The 27,875-nt window shown below is 48.3% G+C and overlaps 1 protein-coding gene across 1 annotated transcript in view; it reads left to right on the forward strand.

Annotated features, from left to right (window-relative positions):
• Window positions 1–27,875, forward strand: part of Pik3ap1 (phosphoinositide-3-kinase adaptor protein 1) — a 118,512-nt gene that overhangs the window by 77,769 nt on the left and 12,868 nt on the right. The window contains exons 9-14 of the mRNA XM_052712888.1: window positions 2,177–2,272; window positions 7,551–7,745; window positions 11,929–11,994; window positions 13,438–13,643; window positions 17,174–17,246; window positions 24,019–24,174. Coding sequence (XP_052568848.1) covers window positions 2,177–2,272; window positions 7,551–7,745; window positions 11,929–11,994; window positions 13,438–13,643; window positions 17,174–17,246; window positions 24,019–24,174 — 792 coding nt within the window. The remainder of the gene's footprint in view (window positions 1–2,176; window positions 2,273–7,550; window positions 7,746–11,928; window positions 11,995–13,437; window positions 13,644–17,173; window positions 17,247–24,018; window positions 24,175–27,875) is intronic.

Below are 27,875 nucleotides of genomic sequence, written 5' to 3' on the forward strand. Positions count from 1 at the left end.
GGGTCAGGACCCACAGGTTGAGAACTATCATAAAAGATTAGTTGGTGTCAGACTGGTAGGTGTGATGTCATACAAACAAACAAACAAACAAACAAAAAGGAAGGCATAGAAGAAATAAGACAGGGATGTGTATCGTGATCTGATGTGTATGTGTATTCTGTCTGCTCAAGTCTGTCAGGGAGGCCCAAGAAGGCTGACATTTGGCAAAGTCTGCTTTTCCTGCTTCTCAAGTCAGACTCTTAAGGACCAGTGAAAACACGACTATAAAGTAAAGCAAATTGGATTTTCGTGGGTGGCTCATGTAGTTCCACCCCCACCATTCTACGCACATGAGTCGGCTCTGCAAGTCCTCCGAAGGTGCTTATCTCGATGGCACAGGGGGACAGAACGTGGCCTCCTGATGCATCGTGCTTGCTTGCTTTTCTGCTGAAGACACTCCTCTGATCATTCATGCCTCTCCTCAGAAAGAATTCTGTTTTGGAGCTGGTGCTCTAGCATATCTGTGAGCCCTCAGCTTAGCGGTGATCACTCCCTCAGCGGTGATCACTCCCTCAGCGGTGATCACTCCCTCAGCTTAGCGGTGAGCACTCAGCTATGATGTGCAAAGCTCTGGGCTTGCTCCTTGGCACTAGGGAAAAAATGGCCTTGCATTGGTTTTGTTTGTTTGTTATTTTTGTGTTTTATTTTATTTAGAGAAAAACTGCCGAATACCAAAGTTCATGCATTTCTTTCCCCACATTGCCTAACGTTAGCCTCTTTATCACCCAAAACACAAAGATCCCAGGGAGGAAAGGCCATCAGCGTCCTTCTGCTGGAACTAACAATCTTGTTCATGTTTCCCGGGTTTCCCGACATTGATCCTCTTCTGTTTCACGGCCCGGTGTTTGTTTGATGAACAGACTGTTCCTCCATCCCTTTCAGTTGGGGTGGTTCTCAGGCTTTCCTAGGACCCGTAGATTATTTGTAAACTCTCAATTTGGATGTGATACTGTTTTCTATGATTGGACTGGGGCTATGAAATTATTATTATTTGGGTGATAATATGTTAACATAAACAGCGTCATAGCAGTCACTTATTTTTCGAATAGGTGAAAGGGGTTCTTAAAATATGGCAAGGGGATCAGTGGGATAATTTCTCCATTGACTATCTCCATATCCTCAGGTCCCAGGAAACCACTGAATCTTAATTACTTATATCTCCTTGCATCAGGGTGTGTGTGTGTGTGTGTGTGTGTGTGTGTGTAAAATTTATATATATTTGTGCAAATATAAAAATAAAATTTTACTTTGCCTCATAAAGGTAGTATATTAATTATCTAAAATGTCATTTTGAAAATTCAGATTTTTTTTTGAGACAGGGTCTCTCTATGTATCTCTGGCTGTCCTGGAACTCATTATATAGGCCAGACTAACCTTGAACTTACAGAGCTCTGCTGGGATTGAAGTCTCGATTTTTTTTTTTTTTGGTATATCAGAATCTTCAGTAATATATATGAGTTTATTTTTTATTTTATTTTATAATTTAATTTAATTTTACATATCAGCCACAAATTCCCTTGTTCTCCCCTCTCCTGAGACCCCCCCCAACCTTCCCCCCAGCCCACCCCCCATTCCCATCTCCTCCAGGGCAAACACTCCAGTGTTGTGGTCCTGGTGCAGTCCTCTGTTCACTCTCCGGAGTCCCGGTCATTTTCTTTCCTATTCAGAAATAGCCACTGTCAGGAATTCAACCACATGCCCAGGATTTTTGTATTAGCTGCATAGTTATCAACTTATATGCAGTTCGCAGCACTGTGCTGTAGGGCTGCAGGGTCTAGATAGCTGTCATAACACTGTGATCGCCTGCATCTAACGTCATCACCCGCTACGGTTTTGAGCTGTAAGATTCTTGATAGAAGGTGGCTCTAAGACATCCTTTTTTTGTAACTGCTGCATGATCTTCCATCATTTGAACACACCATGATTTGTCTGTTCTCTATTGTTTCGGACCTTTTTTTTTTTTTTTTTTTTTTTTTGGTAATAAGCAGTACTGCAATGTGTATTTTTTGAAATTAAACCTAGTCTTTCAATGCAGAGGGAGGAAGGGTAAAACTTGGGTAACCGTCCCAATTCATCTGTGAACCTCCTTGCCTGCCTGGAAGAACAGCACATTAACTCCATCTCATTTTCCTTCCAGATGTTGAAATGCTTCAGGCCAGTGCAGGTAACCCAGGCTCTGGAGAAAGTTACTCTCGGCCCACTAAGGACTCAATGATCCGCAAGTTCCTAGAAGGTAAGTTGTAGCTATGAGCAGGAGAGCAGAAAGAGCTGCACGCATGTGAAGTTCCGGTCTCAAGAGACAGGTTGCCACATCCGCGGCATATGATAATTAATCATTATCACCTGCCCCGTCTTCCACATCTGCCTGTTAGAGACAGGCTAGAGCTTCCCATGACTGGAGCCATTCATTACACTAAACCAGTTGTTTCCAAAAAGACTTCATTTAAACTACATGCCTGCTTTTGACAAAAAATAACGAAGCACCTACTGTGTGCAGAAAGCACTGTTCTGGATATTGGGGCCGGGAACCCAAAGCAAAGCAAGCCTTAGCTTTCTGATAAAGGATGGGCTTATCACCCTCTTTGCCAAGCAGAGGCAGCGTGGCAGTGGTTAAGAGTGCGGCAGCACCCATCTGTGGTGCTTCCTTCCGTCTTCGGTTATCTGGAAGGCCTCAGGCAAGGTGTTTGACTCCTTTGCTGTAAAATGAGATGGATGGGATCCGAGCAGCGATGGGACAGTTCTGCCTGATGCGCTACACAGGCAGGTCGTAGTGAGAATCAAGCAAGCCGCAGTGAAAATACGCTTCATCGAAGACCAGGCACAGAGGGAGCAGCTGGCAGAGGTTTCTAGTCATTGCTGCTGTTGTTATTATAGGTGCTTTCAAAGGTGTACGGTGCCACACTGTGTGAGCGACTGCCACTCCCTGCCCAATCCGTTATGATTACGGAGGGTCTGTCAGCCAAGCAGCAGTAGAAGCGGAGTGCTGAGGGCATGAGACTCGGAGGTCAAACGGTTTGGGCACCGTAGGCAAATCACAGCCTGAGCACCTGCCCATTTTGATCGGAATTCACCATGCCCATTCATTTGCTATTATGTATGGCTGCTTGCATGCTCCTAGTACAGGCACGGGTGGTTGCAATGGACTGCTGCCCTGGAGAGCCTGACACATTCATTATCTGGATCCTTAAAACATGTTTGCTGATTCCCACTCTTTACCTGGAGAGAGAGGGCTGGGTAGTCGAGGACCAGCTATTTGGTAAGGTCCTCAGCGAGCACCCGGCACCCCGAGGACCATGGATGAGAGCGGAGATGGGCTTTCCGGAGCAACTTCATCATTTGGCTTCAGGCTTACCCTGAAGTGACCAGTGCCTAGCTTAAGGACATCATGCATAACACCCATTCCATGCTTCTTTCAACCTTTGAAGTTCATTCAGCAGCAGTGGTATCAGAGGTGCAGAGAGAGTGAGTTTCCAAGGTCCTAGAGGCAGTGAGCAGACCAAATTCAAGCCCTTCCTGGCTTCTGAGCCTGGCTCAGGGTGCCTCCTGTGACCACTGGTTGCACTTTCCCTTAGGAAGGGAACAGCCTGTGAGTTAGGAGCCAGGGGGCAGCCTCTCATCATCGTGATCTCATGTGATGCTAAGTTGAGACGATCATTTCCCAGGAGTCCCTCATCAAGCTTCAAGTCTGTGCAAATCCCTGGTGTCTAGGGATGGGAAAGACTCTGTCCTACCCTGCAGAGAGTTCTCCTTTAGTAAGAAAAGCATAGTTCAGTGCAAATAAAAATGTGCTGGGTGCTGTGAGAATGCAGGGGAATGGTGTGTCATATTAGGGGACCAAGAGAGCCTACACGGGCAGACTGGTCCTTGCCAGATTAGGGTAAATTACCCTAAAGTTAGCTGCTCACTGTAACCTAGACTCCAGGGTAATGAGATGAGGAAATTGTGTCTCGCTTCCTGATACACACAGGTGCACTGTGCATGCTGGTAGACCTGAGCTTGCCATCTCCTCCTTTGGCAGTGGCTCTCAATCTCAGTGTGCCTCACACCCACATGGAGGGCTTCCAAAGGCACAGGCTCACCAATGTGAGATTCAGCAGGTCTAGATGGGACTTGGGAGCCCTCTCCCTTTCAAGTTCCGGGGGACTCTGCTACTGCTGCACCATCAGGTCACAGGGAGAGCCTTGGCTTTAAAACAGCACTTTCCGGTCTTGCTTTTTTTTTTATCTTTGACAATGGAACCCCCTTTCATTCCCTGTTATGCCCACCTGTTGCTGTGCTATAGTTGTTTACTATTGTAAAAGAAATACATAAAAATAATAAAAATTCAACTGATGCATAAAGCATGCGTGCGCGCACACACACACACACACACACACACACACACACACACACACACACACACACAAATGAGACAAGGCTGTGTAGACCTGTCTGGTATTCACTGTGTAACCCAGGCTAGCCTCAAGTTCATGGAAATTCTCCTGCCTTTGTCTTCCACCTGCAGAGATGTCAGGTGTGAGTCACCACTTCTGGCCCAAAAAGTTAAAGCAATGAGAAAAGTTTCTCTCTCTCTCTCTCTCTCTCTCTCTCTCTCTCTCTCTCTCTCTCTCTCTCTCTCTCTCTCGTCTCTGGAGTTTTTCTGGATACATTAATATTGTATACATGTGTCTTCTTTTATGTTTACTCACAGGTCATATCAGCACACACATTAACTTTTCCACAGGCACCTAGGCATTCTATTGTGTCAACCCGTCTTCGACTCTGTGCTTTTGTGAGCCTCAGTGCAGGGAATACCCTTGGTTTTATGTAGCATCTTTGCACACATTTGTGAGCATGTAGACTATGAAGTACCAGAACAGAATCGCTGGGTCTCAGGGAGTATGTCTTACGATTCTGATAGTGTCACGTGGCTCAATGGACTAAGCTCACATAGTTTCTACCAGAAGTTATGAATAGGTCCAGCATACCGTTTTCATGCAAAATATTGCACAGAGGCTTCATCTACACCTCAGATAAAACTGGGATCATTCTCAACCCCTCTACTCAGTCTCTCTTTTCTACCCCATGTGATTCTGGAAGCATTTCTGGGCATTCTGCAGCTCTGAAGAATTGAAGACGCGGGGCAGGGGGCGGGGGCGCTACAGATCTGACCCTGTGAGGGAGAGAAGGGAGTGTGGATGTGAGGGTTAGACAAGTGGTCCAGGCCCAGCTGGGAAGGCCTTCCTTCATTCCACTCATGCAGCCTGCCACAGCCAGCAGTAATGTTATAAAGAGTTCTAGGCAGGATTAGCTTTCTGCCCCCAGTGACATATGGAGCCTGGCACAGGGCGATGTCTGGCACATATCAACTGTCTGTTTAAATCATTAGTTAATGACTTCAAATGGCACAATCGGATCATGATGGGAAAGGCTGAGAAGCGGGTCAGAATTCATCCTGTCAGGGACCCAACAGCACAGACTGAGTTCCACTGAGATGACCTTTGGCTGTGGGTAACATGTTTCCTGTCATCTGGCGCTCTTTAGCTTTAGTATATTTTGTTTCTAGGGAACCTGGCAGCTTGGGTAGGACTGGATATTTTTCCTGAAAATTATTTCTATTTTGGGCAGCAGGAACCAAGGGATTGGTTATGATTATCTGGACAGAATGGGGGAGGATGTCACAAAACCCCTAATAGTGCACAGATTTCTAAAAAACTCTTCCTTACAAATGCCCTGCCTGTAGACAGATGTTGCTAAGAAAGTAATTCTATTTATACCTCTTCTCCACAAGTCTGCCCCTCTCTTGCCATCTGAAGCCATGAAACTTTCTCCTTCTGTAGAAGATGAGACCGCCTCTTGCTCTGATAATGTGATGGAAAGCTCTGAGCTTTCCCTGGGGTTCCCCAAAGTCTGCCCAGCCCAGGTCAGGAAACTACTGGGAGGGAAGGCAGGCTGACTGTGGGGAGGCTCAAATCTGAGCGTGGATCTCTGCTTGGCCCCCATTTTACCCAGAGTTTGTTCCTGCCTCTGTTCTAAGGGTGTGACTGAGCACATACAATATGAAAGGCCCTGTGTTTGCCTTAGGACAATGTGGAGGGCTAGGGTCAGGGCCTTCCCTCTGCAGCTGACAGACTAGGGAGGGAGGGAGCCCAGACCCCTAATATAGTAAGTTCCCATCATGGCAGGGTCATGGAGCAAAGGAATGAGACACATCGAGCATAAATAACAGTTCAGTTTAAACTGGGGGGTCAGCAGGGCCTCTCTGGGAAAGTCACAGCGTGGCTGAGACTTAGAGGGCCTGGTCTGGCCTGGTACAAGGTGGCACGAGGAAGATTCTGAGCAGAGGGGCAGCCTTCCCAAAGCAGGATGAAGAACAGGCAAAGCCATTTAGAGACAGTGTTCTGAGAGCTGCTGTTGCTCTGTGGGGTAGTTGGCAGCTCCCCCAGGATATCACTTTGTGACAGCCTTTCCCAGAGTTCCCTCCTCCCCTTATGCAAAAGGTTAAGATAAGCAGGTGCATGGAAACTTACCTTGAGGACAGAGCCCAGGAACTCATATTTTCTAGTGAGTTGGGACCAGCCTGGCCAGTCCCTTGGACACAGGACACCAAGAAGCAGAGGCAGCCTCTCTGGAGCTCAGAAAAGATGTAATGACAACACAGAAGCCCCAGGAAGTCGCTGAGTTGTGACCCCACAGGAGGGAGACCCAAACTCTATTTTTATAACTCAAACAGGCATTTGAAGGGGATCTGTTGATTGAAGGGAGTCGTTCAAAGAAGCAGATTTTTATAGAGAACACAGGGTTGTGGGGTGCTGGTGGGCAGGAAGAGGGAGGCAAGCTTTTGTCCTCAGTGGTTTTGTTTAGTGTGCAGTTGTAAGAGAAACAGTAGATAGTGTAGAGAAGGATCACTCCAGAGTCAGCTTTCCTGGGTACCAGCCTGACTCTCAGGGACTTTGGACAAGTTGTTTAAATCCTCAAAGTTTCAGGGTTTGTTTGTTTGTTTCTTTTCCCATACTCAAGCTGTGATTATTGGTAGTAGCAACTCCACAGGTTTTTTGCTAACCAGATGCAATAATTATATGGGAAATGCACCAAGAACCATACTCAGCAAAGAGGAGTCATATTCTGTAGTTGCTGAGGGCCGCACCACGGAGCAGTTGGTGAACTCAGAGCATTGTCTGGCTGCTGCCCAGACACCAGGAAGTGGTTCTGGGAGTGCTCAAGCTTTGGAGTGGGGATGCTTTCTCCCCCTTACTTATACCAAGACAAATAACAGAACCCTAGTTGTAAGACTGAGGCAAACAAGCCCCATGACTCCTGTCCTGGACTGGGTGATTGGCAGATGAAGGAGAGCTTGGTGTTCTCGTGGTTGCTTTCATGGGTTCTGAGCAAATGATGCAGGAGATGTCTCAAGGGAAGCCTTTTGCCACAGATTATTACTTTGGTAACAGAGAACATTTACTAGGTCTTACGGCCTGTGGGCATGCAATTTCCTGGACCACTGTACTGAATCACCACTCTCTCTATTTTAGGTAACAGCATGAAATCAGCCAGTTTGGAGAGAGAACAGCCCCATTCCCAGAGGGAAGATATTTATCACATCGTGGATGAAGATGAGACCTTTTCTGTGGACCTGGCCAACAGACCCCCTGTCCCCGTGCCCAGGCCAGAAACTGGTGCTCCTGGCCCTCACCCGCTGCCAGACAACGAGCCATACATTTCTAAAGGCAAGTGTGGCCAGGGATAGGGCTCAGCAGGAACTTCCCAGTTCCCTTGCTTTCTGAACTGATTGTCTTTTCCTGGATGGTCTCCAGCCAGGGTCATAGGTCATAGGTCAGGACAAACTCTGGAGTTAGAGCAGGGGCAATTCAGTGCTGCCTTCCTGGAAGCATTCATGCACAATCATAAAGACAGAGGTAAATGAGAACCTAGTACATTCTTATCTCTTAATTTGTTCTGACATCACTGTTAATCATTTTAATGGCTGGCACTTGTTGAAATCTACCAGGAACATCCTTTGCATTTAATCTTTACAATAACCTTTCAGGTAAGGGCCATGATCCCCATTTTATGGATGGGAAATGGAGGCTAAAAAGGTCAGCCGCTCCACAACAGTACCAGGGCTTGGCCTCAGGGACCCTGGTTCCATAGCAGATGTTCTATCTAGCTCCTACCTCAGGCTGTCTGCTTACCCATGTTAGTAAAAGTTGGAAAAAATTGAGTGTGACTTCTTCATTATTGTTCCTGGAACACCAGTTAGATACTGAAGTCATTGTTACTGCACTTCAGGACTTGATTATATTAACATGATTTTAAGTTCAGTCTGAGCAAAATTGCAAGCTCTGCACTTGCTCCATGAAAGGTATGACACAGGGATATCTTAAAGAGGGCAGGGAGCACCCAGCCAGAGCCTCAGGTAGCTGGGTTGAGGCTGCCAGATAAAATACAGGATGCCCAGTTAACTCTGAACTGCACATAACTCTGAACTGCACATAACTCTGAATTGCACACATTTATTGCTTGTAGTGTTAAGGCAACTCCATGTAGTTAAAAAGGAGGTTTATTTTGTGGGGTAACTTACAAGTGAAGGGATAGGTTACAGGGTCCAGGAAAGGTGTAGTGCAGTCCAGCCGTGTTCTCTGGAGAACTCGGTCTACCTTCAGCGTCCAGGATCCAGGAACCAAGAGAGCTGGCACATCTGGATCTCGGGTCTTCAGGGCTCCTGTCTCGGCCCCGCTTTGTAGGCGTGACAGTTACCGAAGCCTCAATGGGGGTGGTATTTCCAGGTCAAAGCTGGAACAGCTACCCACTACACACATTTTTTAATGTGACTATGTTCCAAGTACTTACCTTCTTTGGTTTTGATTTGGTTTGATTCAGCCCAGCAACCCTAAGTTGGGTTGCACCACAACTGTGGGAAGTTCTGTGTCACCAAGATTTGCTCTCTCCTTGGGCGGCATCTCCTTTGGCATGTCCACCCGATATTGCCCACTGTCTAGCCCCCAGCAGGCTCCCTTGGTGCACTGCTGTGTCTTTTCCTGAGGGCTTTCTCTGGCACGTGGTGCTCCATTGCCCTCTTTCAGGGCAGACTGAAAACCCTGGGGAATTAGCATAGATGGCCACTGCTGGAGGCGTGAATGATGAGAGCTGGCAAATGAATAAGTAGCCCAATGTGCTTGCCCCTCTTGTGGGAGAACTCTGAATTGCCCATTGTGCATTGGCCGTGCTCTGGTAACTTATTGATAACCCGCCATTGACTGTTCCATCCACTTCTTATCTCACTTCCGTCACCTCCTGTCATAGCTGCCTTTTCACTGATGTGACAAAATATCAGACACATGCAGCTTAGATAAGGAGAGCTTTGCTGTGGCTCACAGTTCAAGGGCAGTCCACCCTCGTGGGGGAGTCACAGCAGCAAGAGCAGCGCCAGCTGCCGCCGCCGCCGCCGCTGGCCGGTGTGCAAAGAAGCTGCCCGTCCTGTGTCTGCAGACAGGAAACGGAGAGACAGGCTGCACCAGCTTGGCTCTGTTTTTCCTTTTTGTCCAGTCTGGAACACCAGCCCGTGGGATGGCGCTGCCTATGTTCTTGGTGGATTTTCCCGCCTTTGTTAAACCTCTCTGGAAATGCCCTCGTGGACATACCTAGAGTTGTGTTTCCGTGGCGATTCTAAATCCAGCCAGGTGGACAGTGAAGTGTGGCAACCACATTTCCCGGATAGAACGCTAGCCGTCAAATCATCAGCTCAGGGTCAGCTTCTGAGCCTACAAACGTAGAGCGGTAATTCCTAAACGGGAGAAAAGTTGGCAACTTATTGCAGAGAAGCAGGGGAGACGGGGCAGGAGGTCACAAGGTGACAATAGGGGAAGTGGCGTGGAATATATTCATCTTTCACTTCTTGCTGCACAGCATAGGACATGGGCTGTCCACCCATCTGGGCTTTAATTTCCGTATGCAGAAATGGTTATCATGCTAATATGTCATGGCAAATGACAGTACTCTGCTACAACTGTGTTATGGGGGTCTGTTGTGGTATTTTACTTATACTGAAATGTGATTTTAATTGTATGTTAATAAATAAAGTTGTCTGGGGGTCAGAGCTATTAGAGTCATAGCAAGTGCGTGGCGGCGGTGGCGCACGCCTTTAAGGACCTGGAGGGCGGTACATTCAGGCAGTGACGAGGCAGTCACATGTTTGGGTTTATAACCAATGAGAAGGCAGAACAGAAAGACTTTAAAGACAGACACACAGGAAGTAGGTCTCTCTTGGCTGGAGAGGATCCCTGAATCAGGAAGGGTGAGGCTCTTAGCTCTGACCTCTTGGCTTTCTTCTCTGAATTGGCTCTGTGTTTCTTATTTTATAAGACCGTTGGTTACATCTACAGGGGTCAGATGAAATACTACATGAGGAAGCACCTTGTTTCTTTTTGTTTATTCTTCTCTCATATAGTACATCCTGACCACAGTTTCCACGCCCCCACCCCAGTCCTTCCCTGAGGAAGTACTTTTAAACCGAGAGACGCTGAACAGCCGTCACTTGCTAGCACGACATGGCTGTTCTGTTGCCGTCCATCTCAAAGCTTAGAAATGAATAATGACAATAAAAGTCAATGACGCATACTTACGCATGCCAGGCTGTATTTTAGGCACTTTCTATGTACTAGTCCTTATTTCCCATGACAACCCAATGGATTGTACGATCTTCATTCTGCATATAAGAAACAGAAGCATGGAGAAAGTCAAGCTTCTTGTCCGAGATCACACGACACATAGGTGGCAGAGCAGGGATTTTAACTGAGGGGGTCTCCTTCAGATCCCAGGGAGCTCTGAGATGACCTTGTCACCCTACCACCTACAGAGTGTTTCCCTTCCCAGTCACCTCTGTTGTCCTATGCCTGTGGCTCATGAGTGGCTTCATCTTGGTCCCTCTGGAGGGACATGTTTTTCCTTGTAGACATGTTTACTCTACCAAGTAGAGTTCTGTTTTATAGTATGCGGACCTACCAGGTGGTAGGTGCTTCCTTTTGTTCTCCAGCTACAGGTCTTCAGAGATGCTTCTGTTTGGGGATCCTGGTACACATCTTTCCTCCTTCCCTCCCTCCTCTCCCTTCTTCCCTTCCTTGTGTGTAGTATGTACTGGTACATGTGTTTGTGTGGTTGCCTTTGGAGACTGGAATTTGATGCTGGGAAGCGCTCCTCAATTGTTCCACCATATTTTTTTTTTTTTTGAGAGAACATCTCACAGTGAACTTGGAGCTCACCAATTCACTATAGGCCGACAAGCTCCAGGAATCTCCTTGTCTCCAACTCCCCAGTGCTGGGATTATTGATGTGGGCACCATACCCAGCCTGTATGTGGGTGCTGAGGATCTCAGGCCTGTACAGCAAGTACTTTACCATTTCTCCAGCTCTATAACCGTTTCCTTTTTCCTTCCCTTCCCTTTCCTTTCCTTTTCTCTTTTCTTCCTTCCTTTCTTTCTTTCTTTTTTTTTTTTTTTTGAGACAGTGTTTCTCTGTGTAGCCCTGGCTGTCCTGGTACTTGCTCTGTAGACCAGGTTGGCCTCGAACTCAGAGATCTGCCTGCCTCTGCCTCCCAAGTGCTGGGACTACCGAACTGCTAACCCTTTTCTTTAACAATCTTAGACATGCTGCTGATGCCCGCTGGCTGGCTTTGTCTCTAAGCTGAAGAACCTGTGTGTGTCTGCTCTGTCCTTTTTTCACTCTCTGCTCTCTGTCACTATTTTCTTCCAGAAATTTGTGTACAATGATCATGACTAAATGTTTATTACTTTTTTTGCACACGGTTACTTTTTTTTAATAAATGTATAAAATATATAAAATTTTGTGAATGTATGTCAGCGTCTCTGAGAAAGAAATGTCTTGCCTTCACTCAGAATATTCTTTCTTTCACAGTTTTTGCAGAAAAAAGTCAGGAACGGCTTGGGAATTTCTATGTTTCTTCAGAGAACATCAGAAAAGGTAAACCAGAGCTTGTCCTCAACTTCCCACATATGAACTGAACTGCTAGGAGTATTCCTGTACCAAGAATGGCCACGTGTGGTAGCAGCACTGTGGCATTCACGTAGAGAGATCTAAGTGGTAGCCCAGGGAGATGTCTGAGGATCCCTTCCTGAAGGCAAAGGAAGTGGGGAGAGGCAGGGGTACTCTAGATTATTGTCCAAGCTGACCCCACAGAGGCACTAATAGACAGGTGTCCACGTAGAACAGGGAATTGAGGCTGTTGCCAACAGTGCGGCAGTCGGCCCAGCACCAAGTTTTCACCCCTGGCCCAGCCCTCTTGAACTACCTGCCTTGTCTTTACTAGCTCCACTGCGCTTCAACTTTGACTAAAGTTACTTTCTCGTCATTGGATAACAACCGGGACTTCCGATTTTCCCGAAGACCTTTTAAGGAAGTTTGAAAGGAACCGCCGAGTTCTCCCCATGACCCTTGACTGGTTTCCTTCTATTGAGCATAGGCATTCAGTATCACCCCACTTAAGACTGTTTAGAAAAGCGGCCCCAGCAGCGTCCAAGCATTCAGAAGCATTCCTGAAAGGCAGCAGTCACATGGGAGATCTGGAACACGCTACATGAACTGAGACATACGATGTCAAGTTGTCCTTACATGTCCCAATGCCCTCATCATCTCTGCAAGTAGTTCCCCAAAGACCTGGAGTCGCAGCCCGGAGAGGGACTGACCGTCTTCCAGCCTCTAAAGTAGATAGCTGTCCTTCAATCATAATGAAATAGAGGTTGGCACAGAACAACCCAAGGTCAGCCTGCTGGAAATGAGCTCCTAATTTATACCAGTACCACTGGACCTGGGTGGCAGTTCCTTTGGTATTTTGTGCCCATCCGTCCACAACCATTGTTCAGAAACAGGGCTGAGAGAAGCTCCCCGTCTGGACTCTTCCTGTATATTGTTCTGTTCTGTGAGTGGATTTATGTCTAAAGCACTGAGTCTCAAATAGAGAGCATTTTTCCCTCCCTTCACAGAGGACAGTTAGCAATATTTGGGGACATTTCGAGTTGCTGCTCATTACCCCCCAAGGCACAGAACAAGCCCCCACAACGAAGAGTTTCCCACCCCAAAGTACCAGCAGTCTCTAGGTGGAGAAATACTGGGTTAGATGCCTTCACAGTGAAAGTTCAGTGTGCTCAGCGGGCTTCGCTCCTTCCTTTCATGTGATGGCTTTGTCTGCTGTACTCCAATAGGCTTTGAAACTATCAGCAACTTGCCCTTCCTCATTCCACATCCCCCTACCCCGCCCCCCCATCATGGTTCCAAATGTCATTGTTTCTTCTGGATGTGGCAGACAGTTCCCTGGAGCCTGCCTGTGCCCACCATCATTACGGCCACCCCTCAGGTCTGCTTTTCCCAGCTGGGAGTTATCAAGCTGACTTCTGCTGTTCTTTCCAGAGCCACCCGTGAGGCCGTGGAGGGACAGGCCCCCATCGAGCATCTACGACCCATTCGCTGGGATGAAAACACCAGGCCAGCGGCAGCTCATTACCCTGCAGGAGCAGGTGAAGCTAGGCATCGTCAACGTGGACGAGGCTGTGCTGCACTTCAAAGAGTGGCAGCTCAATCAGAAGAGACGCTCCGAGTCCTTCCGCTTCCAGCAGGTAGCCAGCTCTGCCACTGTGGGGTTGTCACACACACACACACACACACACACACACACACACACACCCCTCAACCAGAAGAGACTCTCCGAGTCCTTCCGCTTCCAGCAGGTAGCCAGCTCTGCCACTGTGGGGTTGTCACACACACACACACACACACACACACACACACACACACACACCCCTCAACCAGAAGAGACGCTCCGAGTCCTTCCGCTTCCAGCAGGTAGCCAGCTCTGCCACTGTGGGGTTGTCACACACACACACACACACACACACACACACACACACACACACACACACACACACACACTCCCCCTGCCCTGCAGTGGAAGAGGCAGCTGCAGCTGCTGTGTATGTCACCATAACTGAACTGCTGGACCTGTGAACACTGTGAGTGTCCTTGTCAGTGGCTGTGCTTAGGAGTGTTCCCTGGCTAAAAGCATTAAGAGGCTGCAGATCAGGAAGAAATTTCCCTGTGTCCCCAGTTCTGCCTCTGCACTGCCGCTGCCTGTACTCGGTCTTCCACCTCCGCTTGACAGCTCTGTTCCTCAGGGCCCCTTTTCCTCCTCAGAGCTGGTCATCAGTCTTTAGGACACGAAGGAAACTTGGAAAGATCCCAAGAAATATGATGAAATGAATGCTACAAGCTGCAGAGTCTTAACCTCCTGAGTTAAAGTCAATCTGTCTGTCTCTATCTGTCTCTCTGTCTCTGCCTCTCTGTCTCTGCTTCTCTCTGTCTCTCTGTCTCTCTCTGTCTCTCTGTCTCTGTCTCTCTCTCTCTCTCTCTCACACACACACACACACACACACACACACACACACACACACACACACACGCTGCATTTTTCTAGGCACCTTGTAAATACAAAGGCACAGATCTGTAAAATGCCAAACACACTGTCCCAGGGGCTGCCCTCTGGGAGGGCTCATATGAGAGGACTGGGGTTCATGGCAGAGTCTTGCTTTATCTGTATGGTTTGAAGATGGTTGTTTTGAGGCAGAGTTTCACTATATAGTCTTGGCTGACTTGGAACTCACTATGTAGACCAGGCTCAAACTGCCTCTGCCTCTCAAGTGCTGAGATTACAAGCATGTACCACCATGCCCAGCTGGTGTGAGGATTTCTATGAGAAAATAAACAACTTCACACACACACACACACACACACACACACACACACACACACACACACACACACACACACATATTATGTTCATATATTCATATTAAAAATGAGGAAATCAGGCCCATGGGATTAAGGGACATATTCAAGGCCACTTTTCTAGTGAATGATAAGGTCTCTCCAGTGATGTAATACAATCACGGGTCTCTCTGCATCTGACATGACAGGTACTGGGCTGTGGAGACATCTGACCCTGGGAGGGGAGCAGTGCCTTTTGGGGGAAGGCGTAGATGAGGTGGTGAGAATCAGGGGCAAGTCAGAAGGCAGCTGGGTTGAGCACAGAGAGTCACACATCAGGCACTGTGCTCCAGGTTGGCTGGACCAGTCTCTTTGGCTCCTCACAGTGCAAGTGTAAGGGAGATAGTATGGCCTCTGAAAGCAGGGGCTCACACTGGGGTCAGATGCAGACTCACAGGCTGGCTCTAGACTCCATACTCCCTTCCCTGTGCCTTCTACCACACGTCCTTAACTCTGCCAGCTTTGTGTTTTTGACGTGAGAACCCTCTTTACCAGGTGCATCCCTCCCTAAAGGGTCTGAAGGGTGGTGGCATCCTGAGGTGTTGAACACAGGACTCCAGGCCCCTTTCGTTCAGGAGTCCTAGAACTGCTGCCATCCTAAGCAAAGGCTACCCTTGGCCCAACACTGGTTTGTTTTTTCACTCTTCTCTAAGTCCTGTGACCATGTGTCACAGTAGTTACAAGCTATCTTTGGAGCTAGCAGCCCAAGTGACCTCCCTATTCTGTCACTTGCGGCTGGATGACAGGGGTCTGCTGTGCCTCTGTTTCCCCACTTCTGAAATGTGAAGGGAACGGGGAGAGTGTGTATGTAGGAAAAGCCTTTCACATGCCTGGTGCAAAGTAAATGCCAGCTTTCTCCCTGTATCAATATCCAAGTAGCTTCTTTCCTGCACACAGATTTGTTCAGAACTCCTGGATGCTTTCTGGGGTTCATATTCATAATGGTAGGAAACCCCAGCTGAAGTACTTGTAAATCTATGTCCTGACAGCCTCCCCTGTCCGGGCCTCGAACGTGTTGGCTGATCCTGGTACACTCCCCTTCACTTCCCTTTGCTTCTGTCTGCTTCTGTCTCCTTCATCCCTGCCCCTTGTGAGTGGGCACTGCCCAGGCTCTCTTTAGCTCTTTCTTTGTACAGACAACATTTGCGTCTGGCTCCGGTTCCAATTGCAGCCATTAGCTAGGCATATTCTCCTGCGGTGCACTCGACCTGAGCTTGTCCAGTGAAGTAGCTTACTTTCTGCTTATCTCTCAAGGCCCCAGACAGAGGTTGGTGTACTCCCACTCATATGTAGTAGCTGGAGGTCTCACCCACTCCTGTTCTGGGGTGTGTCTTCTCTGTGTCTTTCCATGTCTCCCCTAGCCATGTCCCATTGTTGGCCCTTATTACCTGCATCAGGCTAGCTACCTGGCCAGTAGATTAGTCTCCTTGCCTCCACCTCCAGATAATCAGAACTTCGTCATGATGGCCATCTTATAACTTTCTTTGTTCCCGTAATGCCTTCTGGACAAGGTTCAGTGTCGCTAGCCCACAACTGCAGACCAACCAGCTCTTTCAGTCAGGTTTCCTGTGGTTCCCTCACATCCACCTGCTACTCCAACCAGACTGTTTAGACATTTCCCCAGGGTACTGTGTGCGCAGATTCTTAACTTCCCTGAGATGCCTAGGCACTGTTGCTGTGGGCTGACTTAAGATAGAAACAAATCTTGACCTTCGTGTATCCAACCAACATTTATTGAATGACTACAGTGGCCCAAATGATTGAATTATAGAAAGGTACAAGACCTGGTCTTTGGAAAGTCCAGTGTCCCTGAAGAGACAGGGTCCATATGTGCACACATATGCATATGCTGTATGCAAGGCCATGTAGCCCAAGTGTGAGGTGGTTGATATGGACAGGACTAAGGCCTGGGGCTACCTGGGGAAGGCTTCAGGAAGGTAACCTTGGCCCAGGCCTGGGATAGATTTATGGAAACTAGAGTCCCTCAAGTTCAGAGGACTAAGGAGAGAACACAGTCAGAGGCAGGGAAGAATTCGAGTCTGTGAGCATGTCAGGGATGGGGCTGCCTATGAGGCACACATGGAGGAGGGCAGTGGGCTCCCAGGCTGAGAATGGGACTGGGCATCTGAAAGCACACTCTACTGTAGAAAAAAATGGCACATTTCAGGCTCAATGTATTAAAGACTTGAGTTTCTCTGGGGGCAATCTTGAAAGATGTGACTGTAGTGTGCTAGCCCCTGCACAGGGCATAAACTAAGAACGGAATTCTAATGTCCAAAGGCATCACTCTGCTAGGTACTTAAACAACGAACAAATTATTTTCCAGGAAAATCTTAAAAGACTAAGAGACAGCATCACCCGAAGACAGAGAGAGAAGCAAAAATCCGGAAAGCATGCAGGTAGGTGGCGTCTCAGTGTGCTGCATCGCCAGTGGGTGGCTGTTGCTGCTACCCTTGACTGTCCCTTCTGCTGTGGCCTGAGTGGACAGACTGCTTGCCCAGCTCCTGTTTGCACATCCGGGTCCTTCACTAGATGGGGAGAGCCATTGAGATGATGGTTGTGTTTTCTCCCTTCTGTAAGTGCTGCAGTACTGGGAAAGGCATGCCCAGCCAGTGAGGGAATGAATGGGTGGCACCCCCTCCTATCTGAAGTGGATGGTTATACTTTCTCTCTTGGCTCCAGTCTTGGCAATCAGGAGACCGTAGGAGCCAACAGAGCAGAGAAAGCCCCACTCTCCTGAGAGCGGGCAACCTCTACCCCCAGTTCCTAAGGACACACTATGCAATAGTAGGCCATGAGTGGCTGTTGCATGCACTATGGACAGGCTCTTCTGTCCCCTCCAAACCCCTCATGACACCAGCCATGTGACACCAAGCATCCTGAGCAAGGACCTGCCTTCAGGAGGTTGGGCCTCTGTGCCCTGCTCTAGCCAAACTTTTGGCAAGAGGAGCCGTCAAGAAAAGGTTCTGTAGGAGCCCCTTCCATGCAGAACTAAGCAAAATCAGCCCGACTTGTGTGTGTAACGGCCGTCAGTTGGCTTCTCATGAGCCTGGACATTTTCCGTCATGGGTTTCTTGCTCAGACCTCTTTCTCCACACCTGCATTGTTATAACTGGGCTGTGTGGCTCCGCCCAACAGCCCTTCTCTGGGAAGCCTCTGGGCCACCGTAGGCTTCTGTATTGTGTCCTCACTCAGGACATCTGGGGAGCCTGGTGCCCTGGCATGTCTCTTTACTGCTCCAATTGTCGTTACTTCATTTCTTCACTCCTCGGATTCTGGCTCCAAGGTGCAGCCTTAGTTTGGCTATTTCTCCTGTGCCGTGGCTGTAGCCAATCTACCATCATCTCTTGGTGGAACTACTACCTTAGCTTCTGCACACATCTCCACCCTTGTCCACTCTCACCCCTCTACAGTTCATCCTCCAACGTAAAGCCAGTGTCCTTTGTAAATAAAGTATCGTAGGACTGGGTGCAACGGCAAATTACTTTAATCCCGGGGCTTATGAAGCAGACACAGATCTCTGTGAGTTTGAGGCCAGCTTGTCTACACAATGAGACTCTATCACAAAAAAATTAATTAATTATTAATTTTTAAAAATAACAAACCACTAGGGGATAGAAGGATCGCCCAGTGGTTAAGAGTTTGTGTGTAGTTCACAAACCATGTGTAACTCCAACTCCAAGGAATCTACTTCCCTCTTCTGGCCTCTGTGGGGAACTGCACTCATGTACACATTAACCCTCACACACAGACACATAGTTAAAAACAACAGTAATAATGCCAAAAATAAAATATCAGAGTGTCCCATCCTCTGCTCTAAGCACTCCAGGGGCTCCTGTCCCACTCAGAGGAAAGACAGACTCTCTGCTGTAGCCTCTAAGGCTCCACATTATGTGATCTCTGGACTCGTTCTCCATGAACTCCAGACCCAGGCCTGAGCATTAACAACTCCATGGTGCTCTAACAAGCAAGCATAGGTCTCCCTTAGGGTCTTTGCACTTGCTGCTTTCCTCCACACCCCTACCTGCTGCCTCCTTTCATCCACCAAAGATGATCCCCTACACCCTGCTTCCTGTTCTCCCGTTCTCCCTGTTCTCCTGGAGCATGGACCAGGATTTCCTTAGTCTTCTGGTGATGGACCAGCATCTCTCCTCCCTCTTACCATAAGCTCTGTGAGGGCAGGAATATGCATGTTTTGTGCCCTGCTCACTCCTCAGTCTGCAGCACCGCCCTGATGGAGATCTGGAAGTCTGTGCTGGGATGAGAGGTTTCAGCCAAATGTCTGCTGACACCAGTCACTCCACACAGCCACCAAGTATCAGCACCCAGCTCAAGAAGAAACCCAGGGTCCACCGTGTGCGGTCTCCTAGTTTATGACTCAGTTGTCTTTTTCCTTATGGAGGTGTGGTTTTCCCATGATGCCTAGCACAGTGGTTTTTCAAAAGTAGTTGGCTTAGAGAATACTAATGATTTTGACTGTGTAAGGAAGAGGGGTCAGGGAGGTCATTTCTGGCATTTCTTTTTGAGTATCTAGATTTTAAATGTATCCCCCAGCCCCACCCCAGGCTCAACATGTCTGCCTTGCTGGTAGAGAGGAGAGGGCTGACATGGTGGAAAGTCAGGCTTGAGATCTGCAGTTACCTGGGCTCAGAAAACAGGGCTCTAGGTGGGAAAGGACTGCAGTGCTTTATAAAATAGAGCGTTGCATGCAAAGACAGAAACTCCAATGGAGTGAACTCTGGTCAAGCCTTTAAGCACAGGCCATACTGGCCTGTGATTTGCCGGTGACTCCAGTGTCTGAAGGCCAGGAGGGTACAGTCGTAGACTCTCATGCACTCAGGGGTCAGTGGTCTGGCTCAAGAACTGAGACTTCTGGGCCTCACTGTAGCTCTCCCCCGCCCCGGGCTCCATCTGGTGTCACTGGACATTGGAAACCAGGTCTGCACCCAGCCACGCTGAGAGCAGAGGGGCACAGACATAGTCTTGGGGCAAGCAAGTTTGGGTTGGATTTGGGTTGGATTTCTGCATAGTGCTAACTGCTTTGGAGCTATCGGCAAAACCCTTCACTTCCCTGAGCCTCAGTCTTCATCTGCACGATGGAAAGTTAGCAGGGCTGTTGCAATGGGCAAGGATGGCACAGGCCTGGCCCATGGAAGAAATCCAAAAATCACACTTTCCTGTGAATCCACAGAGGCCACACATATGGGCTGGTGTCTTCCGAAACAGAACCTTCTAGAGTAAGTGCTCTGGGCTGGGACTTGTCCAGCCCAAAGCTCGTACGTTTTCAAATATTTTACTGAGTTCAATCTGAGCACTGTGGCACACACCTATAATCCCAGCGCTTGGAAGGTTAAATCAGAAAGATCACAAGTTCTAGACCAGCCTGGGCTACAATGCAGGACCCCACAAATTTCACCCAAGGCTTATCAGGGTCTAAATAATGGCTTCCACCCACTAATACCTGTAGTCTAAATCAGAATGATCCATGTGTGAAGAAGCATGGCCAGCTTCTTCCCCCCTTTTCCAAATCCTCTGACATGGAATTTTGCTTTGGGGAAGGGTAATAATTTTTACTATTTCTATGCCAGTGACTATAATTAGTACCACTAATATGAAAAGATTAAACTATGTATCTTTGGACACTGTGTTAGTTAACTTTCCATTACTGTAAAAAATAACTGAGCTAATCAAGTTATAAATAAAGAAAAGACCTGGGGCCGTCAAGATGACTCTGTGGGTAGAAGGCTCTTATTGCTAAGTCTGGTGACCCAAGTTCAGTCCTCAGGACTCACACGATGGGAGGAGAGAACTAATTCTCCTGGGTTGTTATCTGAATTTCTACCCTCTGCGCCCATAAAGAGTGTTTGTTTGTTTTTGTTTTTTTGCTTTTGAGACAGATTTTCTCTGTGTAGCCTTGGCTGTCCTAGAACTCTCTTTCTGTAGACCAGGCTAGTCTCAAATTCAGAGATCTGCCTGCCTCTGCCCCCAAAAGGCATGTACCACCACTGCCCAGCAAATGTATTTTTTTTTAAGAAAAGAAAAACAGGTTTATTTTGGCCTACAGTTTTATAGTTTTGAGTCTACGATCGGTTGCCCTGTTCCGTCATAGCCTGGGATGAGGTTGCACATGCAGAGAGCATGGTAACACAAAATTGTCTCCCAGCTGGGAAAGGAAACAGCAGGGGGAATGGGCTGGGGTCTCACTGACCCCTTCAAGGGCGACCTTCTATAATCTAAAGACCTCTCCTTGGCTCTGCCTTTTAAAGCTTCCACCACCTCACAGTAGCACCGTGGTGGGACCAGTCCCTTAGCACATGAGCCTTTAGGGGACATTCCAGGTCCGGCTCAAACAGACACAGAGGAATGGCTCAGGATGGCAAGCAGTCCGTCTGGGGAGATTGTACTACCTATCAACCCAAGAGTAGCCTTGCTTTTCATTCTTATTGGGATAAAATATAAATAGCAAAGACGGAGAGGTGGCTCAGGGGTTAAGAACACTTGCTGTTCTTGCACAGGACCCAGGCGGTTTCCAGAACTTAGATGATCGCTTACAATTATTTGTAACTCCAGTTCTAGAAGATCTGGTGCCTTGCTCTGGCCAGGGACACCAGGCACTGGGTAGTAGGAAGTTGGACCCTGTCCTTTGGCATGAGGCAGAAGATATCAGAGCAGCTGCCAAAGAGAAGGCGTCATTTATGGTTGGGTAGATATGACTTATTGAACTCTGTAAATGTCTACTATGAATTTACATATTGGCTTGCAATGCCCGTGTCTGTGGGTTTTCCCACTGTACTCCTTAGGGGCCTCGGGGCCTCTCTATGTGTGCTTGTGGGGCCAGGGTAAGAACTGGCTGGGGTTGGAAGAGAAGAAGTAGATTAGGATCCCCAGGGTGGAGGTCAGTTACTCTACCTTGACCATCCCAGATCCTTTTGAAAACCTGTCCTCAGTGTTAAGCTTCTGTGCCACCGGAGGAAATAACTCTGTTGAAAATATTGGCATTCATCTCACTGACCAACAAAAACTTCGGGGTTGATGAGTGGCATGTCCGTCTGGGAGACCTTTTCAAAGAATGGAACTTACTCTAAACCCAGAGTTTCAAATATGGAAACTCTAGTTGCTTTAGAAAATAACTATCATTTTTCTTTAATTGGGGTTGGAACACCAAGGACCTAGAATCCTTGAAAATGGGTCCTTCATTCCTAGTCTTCGGCCCCAGGGAGTAGCTTTGTTCTTTGTAGTACATGCAGTCGATGGCACAGGAAATCAGCTGTAAACGTGGAACTTGGTGGATGCTGTGGCCCCGCGGGAAGATAGTCAATATTTGTGTTCTGGGTATGTCCTGGGAGGCAGAGCCAGCCAGCCGAGGCCCAGGAAACCTGGATTCAGCTCCTCATGTTATTGCTGAATCAGTTCTGTATCTGGGACCATTCCTTTACCCAGTGTGTGACTCAGTTTCCTCATAGGATTATAATCACCTACTGAATGGAAAAGTCCCAAAGCACAAAGGGAAGTAGTAATGCAGATGAATGCACTTCAGGAAAGCTATGGGTATAATCATGAAAATTGATCCTGACAGTGTTTCTTCAGGCAAAGAGCGGGGGTGTTTTAAAAACATTTAGCCTGGCCCTGCATTTTTGAACCTTTGGCTTCTGGTCTTTTTCTTCCTATGTGTTTTACTTTCCTTCTCTATAAAAAATGCCACCTCAAAGTTAATTAGTCAGACTTAGAGTGACTTTTTTTGAGGGTAAATAAAAGCTGAGAAGGAAAGAAAGAACTGCTATATCCACATGGGCTGTGAGACGCCCCGTTCACCCCATGAAAGCCTGCCTTGGCCACGCTCTGTGCTCAGGGCAGTGAGAATGGGAAGGGCTTCTTCTGCAGTGTAACCAAAGAGCCTGGGCCCGAAAAACACGCCCTATCCCATGAAGGAGCTGGCTATCAGTAGGCCCCTGGCCTACCCCTAGAACCAGTTTCTCTAGAATGAGGAAGGCTGGGGCCTATGAAAGCCAGTAATCCACATATCAGGTGTTCTTTTGCAGGCTGTTCTCTGTGTCCGGTCCCCCCTGCCCTCACACTGCTCTTTCCTACTGTTCTAGTTTACTCATTAGCTTTCTTGGCGGGTCTCTGGCTTTGGCACGAGGAGTCACCTCTGACTTTCCTACCACACTCGTTCCGTGGAAGAACAGAGTGGAGAGAGGCAGTCCCCGGAAGCGAGCACATGGTCCCAAGGCAGCCTCCTCTTTCACCCCTGCTCCCATGGCTTCCCTTCCTACCTGCCTCACACCCCCCTGGGGAGAAAGCTGATGATACACCAGGCATTTCATTCTGCTCACTAGCGTGAGGTATTTATGCTTCCAGGACCCTGGGGTAGACATCTCAAGAGGGCTAAAGACAAACCACTGGCAGTGCCCAGCCTTGAAGGGGTCAGGTCGACCCTAGCTGGGTAAGGACTGTGCCTTTACCATGAATCAGCCTCAGAAGTCACAGTCTTTCTAAGCATGGAAGACTTTGGTCACACACTCTCTGGGCCACCGCTGTCAGGGTAGGTTGCCCATCCCATACCCCTCAGCTGTCAGCCATAACAAATTCAGGGAGCAAGAGGCTCTTGACCGTAGGAGTGGGGAAGGGCCTGGACTCCAGAGCCAGGGTCCACATCTCAGTTTGGTCCTTCCAACTGTGCACTGGGGAGGCAGCTTCACTCTTCTGTGCCTTCTTTTCTTCTGGGAGTGATAGTAACAGTGCAGGTTTCTTGGGTTTTATGAGGATTCAACCAACTAAAACCATGGGAACTCTTCGAATGAGCTGGTGCATGGGGTCATTTATTACCATCAGTGGCATTCATGATTCCTTCCTTAGACAGGGGTCTAATTGAGAGAGGTTGGCTGCATAGCACCTGAGTGGTGGGGCTAGGAGCCCAAGCCTGACCTAAGTGCATCCCCTTTCTGCTCTCTGAAGTGGAAGAACTCTTCTGCCTATTCCTCATGCTCTGCCATCCCTTCCCTCTGCTGGGCCACACTGGATTCTGTGGCTTTTCAGTGCTGAAGTAGGATAAGACTCCAGGGTCTCCCCTCTCTCCTTCAGGCCCAGGCCCAGCAGGCAGGCGGACAGTGAGCATGAGAGACATTTATCTATGACAGCCAGCCTGAATCTCCTTCTCCCTTCTGGTTCCAGATCTGGAGATCACAGTGCCAATCAGGCATTCACAGCCCCTGCCTGGAAAAGTGGAGTTTGGAGTGTATGAGAGCGGCCCCAGGAAGAGCGTGTTTCCCCTCAGGACGGAGCTGAGACGTGGAGACTGGAAAACAGACAGCATGTCCAGTACAACAAGTGAGCAGCAAGCTAGAGGCATCCTCAGGACTGTGCTCCAGCTGGCGCTTGCAGGCTTTGACAAACACTCGTCTGTCCGTCTGTCTGTCTGTCTGTCTATTTCAAGACAGGGTTTCTCTATGTACCTTTTAGCTGTCCTGGAACTCACTCTGTAGACCAGGATGGCTTTGAACTCACAGAGATCCTTCTGCCTCTGCTTCCCAAGTCCTGGGATTAAAGGTGTATGCCACCACGGCCTGGCTTGGCAAACACTTCAGGAGCCCAAGATCTCAACTGTGACCTGATTTGGTTTTGACAGGTGTGAAGTATGTAGACGTGTTGGCCTGTGGCATTTGCCCAATGGTGTGATAATTCTTAGAGTACTTCCTTTTTATAGATAGCTGAACCTAGTGGTTGTCAGCAGAGGTGCAGAGACGCAGCCCAGCCCTGCTCCTCATGTCCCTTTCTTTTCCATCTTTCTCTCCTGCCTTACAATAATTCTTAACATTGATTGGGCATTTACCGAAAGTGAATTGTCTTCATCGATCATTTAATGACCACAAAACCTCTACAGTGTAAATTCATGACCTCTTTTTGCTGAGGAGGAAGTGTTCAGGCTTAGTGCCATGTCCCAGGTTGTATCTAGTAGAGCTGAAGGGGGCTGGGATTTGAACTCGGTCTGGAGCCAAGCCAGAACTCTTCACCGCTGTTCCTGCTTCTTCCCCAGATGTGCTAAGGGGAGGCCAAGGGCATCTCATCAGAGCTGTAGACAACAATAGACTCAAATTTGAGAAGTCCAACTTCTGCACGGGTGGTTCAGGGTTTAATTAGGATGCATCTTTGTTTTGGTGAGGAAGCATGAATGGGCGTCTGATTGTGACAGACAAGACCTGGTGTGCAGGCTGCAGGGCACGGGACTCTGTTTCTGTATCCTGGGCTGCATTTGCTGACATGCTGGCTTCACGCGCACCATCCATTGAATATCTTGTCTGCTCTGTACTTCACTGTTATCCAAACAGTTGAAAAAGTGTTGAAAGGTGAGAGAAGATTTCAGGACTCAGAGCTCCTTCGAAGTCAGGCAGAGAATCCACAAATGAACGTAGGTTAACAGACTATCCAAACCACTTGTGATCTTTTTTTTACACCACAGCCTCCTTGAGAATTCACTGTGTGTTCTGGATCTGTTTCCCAGAAAAACCTGTCTGTCTGGACCCCTCCACATACAAATCACATACATGCACACATACCTACAAACACCTATACATGCACACATACACAATTTTTCTCACCCAAGGACACAGGTCAAGAATCCTCATTATATATATTTCCCAGAGAGGGAAATTCTTTTGCTAAAGGTTAAACAGCCAGGTGACAGTAGAATCCAGCTTGTCTCCTTTACCTAATAATCCTCACACCTTGACCCGTGGAAACACATCCAAAGCCTGTCATGTGACTACATGGGAATGTAGACTGGACAAGAAGAACATTTCCCCACACACGATGGGGGCAGTATTGTATGTCTAAAGACTGCCTGTGCCAAAGGCAACTTGAGAATCCCATCAATTCTGATATTAGAAGCCGGAGAGAATTCCCAGGGATTACAGGCTGCAGAAGAAACTAGAGGCACATGAGAGAGGAGAGAAGTGCCAGAACCTTCTCTTGTGGGGGCTCTGCTCCCCATGGCAAAAGGGAGCCATAGTCAGGAAATCTTAAATCTTAAATATGAAATGCTAGGTTTTTTGTTTGTTTGTTTGGTTGGCTTTGGTTTTTTGTTTTGGTGTTAGGTGCTGTGATTGGAAAGTTGTTCTCTGTGTGTTTCACTTTGGGATAGCCTGCAGTGAGGACAGGGTGGACCAAGTGAGTTGTTGCCCAGAAGTGGCTAGCTTGTGGGGCTAGGAAGTGCTAGTTAATGCCAGACCAAGGGCATACACCCTCCTTTGTGGCCACGGATCAGGGCTGGTTCTTGGGGGTAGTTTCTGCTGTGTAACAACCCTGACAAACTTAGCTGCTTGAAAGACAACCATTTATTTACGCCCAATCCCACAGCCTGGGCACAACTCCAGAAGGAACGGCTTGTGTCTTCTGTTAGTAAACTGCAAAAACTCTGGGTTTGGCGTCCCAGTTTTCAGCACCAAAATGTTAGTAAGTTGCACGTTTTGCAACTCTGTGGGTTTGGTGTCCTGGATTTTGGCACCAAAATGTTAGTAAATTGATGGCTGAAACTGCAAGGAGACAGTTCAGCCTGGGAGGGCGAGATATCCTGGACACCCCGAGCTGCTTAGAACAACAGCTCTACCCTGAAGGTATCCCAGACACCTGGAGCTGTGTAGCACAGCTGTGATGGCTGAAATTGCAAGGAGACAGTTCAGCCCTGGAGGGCGAGGTATCCCGGACACCTCGAGCTGCTCAGAACAACAGCTCTGCCCTGAAGGTGTCCCGGACACCTAGAGCTGTTTAGCACAACTCTGACAGCTGGGACTGCAAAGAAACAGCCCAACCCTGGAAAGGAAATTTTTCTGACTTCTCGGGAGAGTCAGGCCTGGAACTACTTCAGCAAGGAAGGGTATCCTGACTCTTCAGGAAAGTCAGGATATACCTGGTGTGATGGGGGATGTTCTCCCCACAGGACACAGCAATCCTGCTCCTCTCCTGGAGAGCCGCAATCTCCAGCTCAGTGTTACCAGCTCTCTCTTGCTCAGTCCACTATGGGACGTCTTAGCAAGGTTCTTCTGTTCAGCTCTCCCTTGCTCAGTCCACTATGGGATGTCCCAGCAAGGTTCTTCTGTGTACCAGTGAACAAAGGTCTTCACCCAAAACTCTTTTGAGAAAGAGATTTATTTGGGAAGGAGGAGTCCAAGAGAGTGGCTGCCTGTACCAGGGTGGAGAGAACAGCTCCCTTTTTAACTGACTAGGCAGGGTGGTTTTTATAGGAAGTCTGGTGGGTGGAGTCAACTCCAGGCCCAGGGTTCTACTATCCTGCTCTGTGATTGGTTGGTTTCACAAGTCAGTTGGGCAGGGGCAGAGATGGCTCTGATCTGAGCTAAACTGTGTTTCTCTCACTGGCCTTATCTGAGCCATCCTTCCCTAATTCTGGGCTCCAGGGTCAGGGTGGGTTTCTTTAGCCAGCCCCTTTTCCCTACACCTTCTACACGTTCAGTGAGCAAGAGTCACCTGGATGACTGTGATCAGCTGGGGCATGCAGAGTGGCCTCATCTTTTCCAAGGCTTTACTCCACACGACCTTTAACTCAGCAGCCTGAACTTCTTACCCAGCGAGGGAGTCTGGGAAGACAGGACAAGCCCATTGTGCAAGAGCCTGTCAAGCTCTGGCTTTTGTCACATGTGCTAATGTTCTATTGGCTAAAGCAGGTTGGATGGCTGAGTCTGGAGTAAGAGTGGAGGGCACACAAAGGCATGGGCACTGATGGGGGTGATGTTCACTGTGTGTGTGGGGGGGTGTCACTAGAGATTAGTGTACTGCCTTAAAAGTAAAGACGACAAACGAGAATGTCAGCTTCTATCAGACGGTTGCTCTTTGCCAGGCCCATGATGAGCATATCCCTGGGTGACCTAGTTCATCCAAGACAGCAAAGCTTGTAGTTTCTAGATAGCAGTTAGGAGCTAGAAAACATGCCTTGAGTCTTCTGGCAACTGAGCAGAGGATCTGGGAGTCATATCCAGATTTGACCTTGCTATTACCCAGGGGAAGCACCATCTTCCAAA

Source organism: Peromyscus californicus, unplaced genomic scaffold (genome assembly GCF_007827085.1).
Source record: "Peromyscus californicus insignis strain IS unplaced genomic scaffold, ASM782708v3 Scaffold_4__1_contigs__length_199733344, whole genome shotgun sequence".
In the NCBI taxonomy this organism is placed as follows: Eukaryota; Metazoa; Chordata; class Mammalia; order Rodentia; family Cricetidae; genus Peromyscus; species Peromyscus californicus.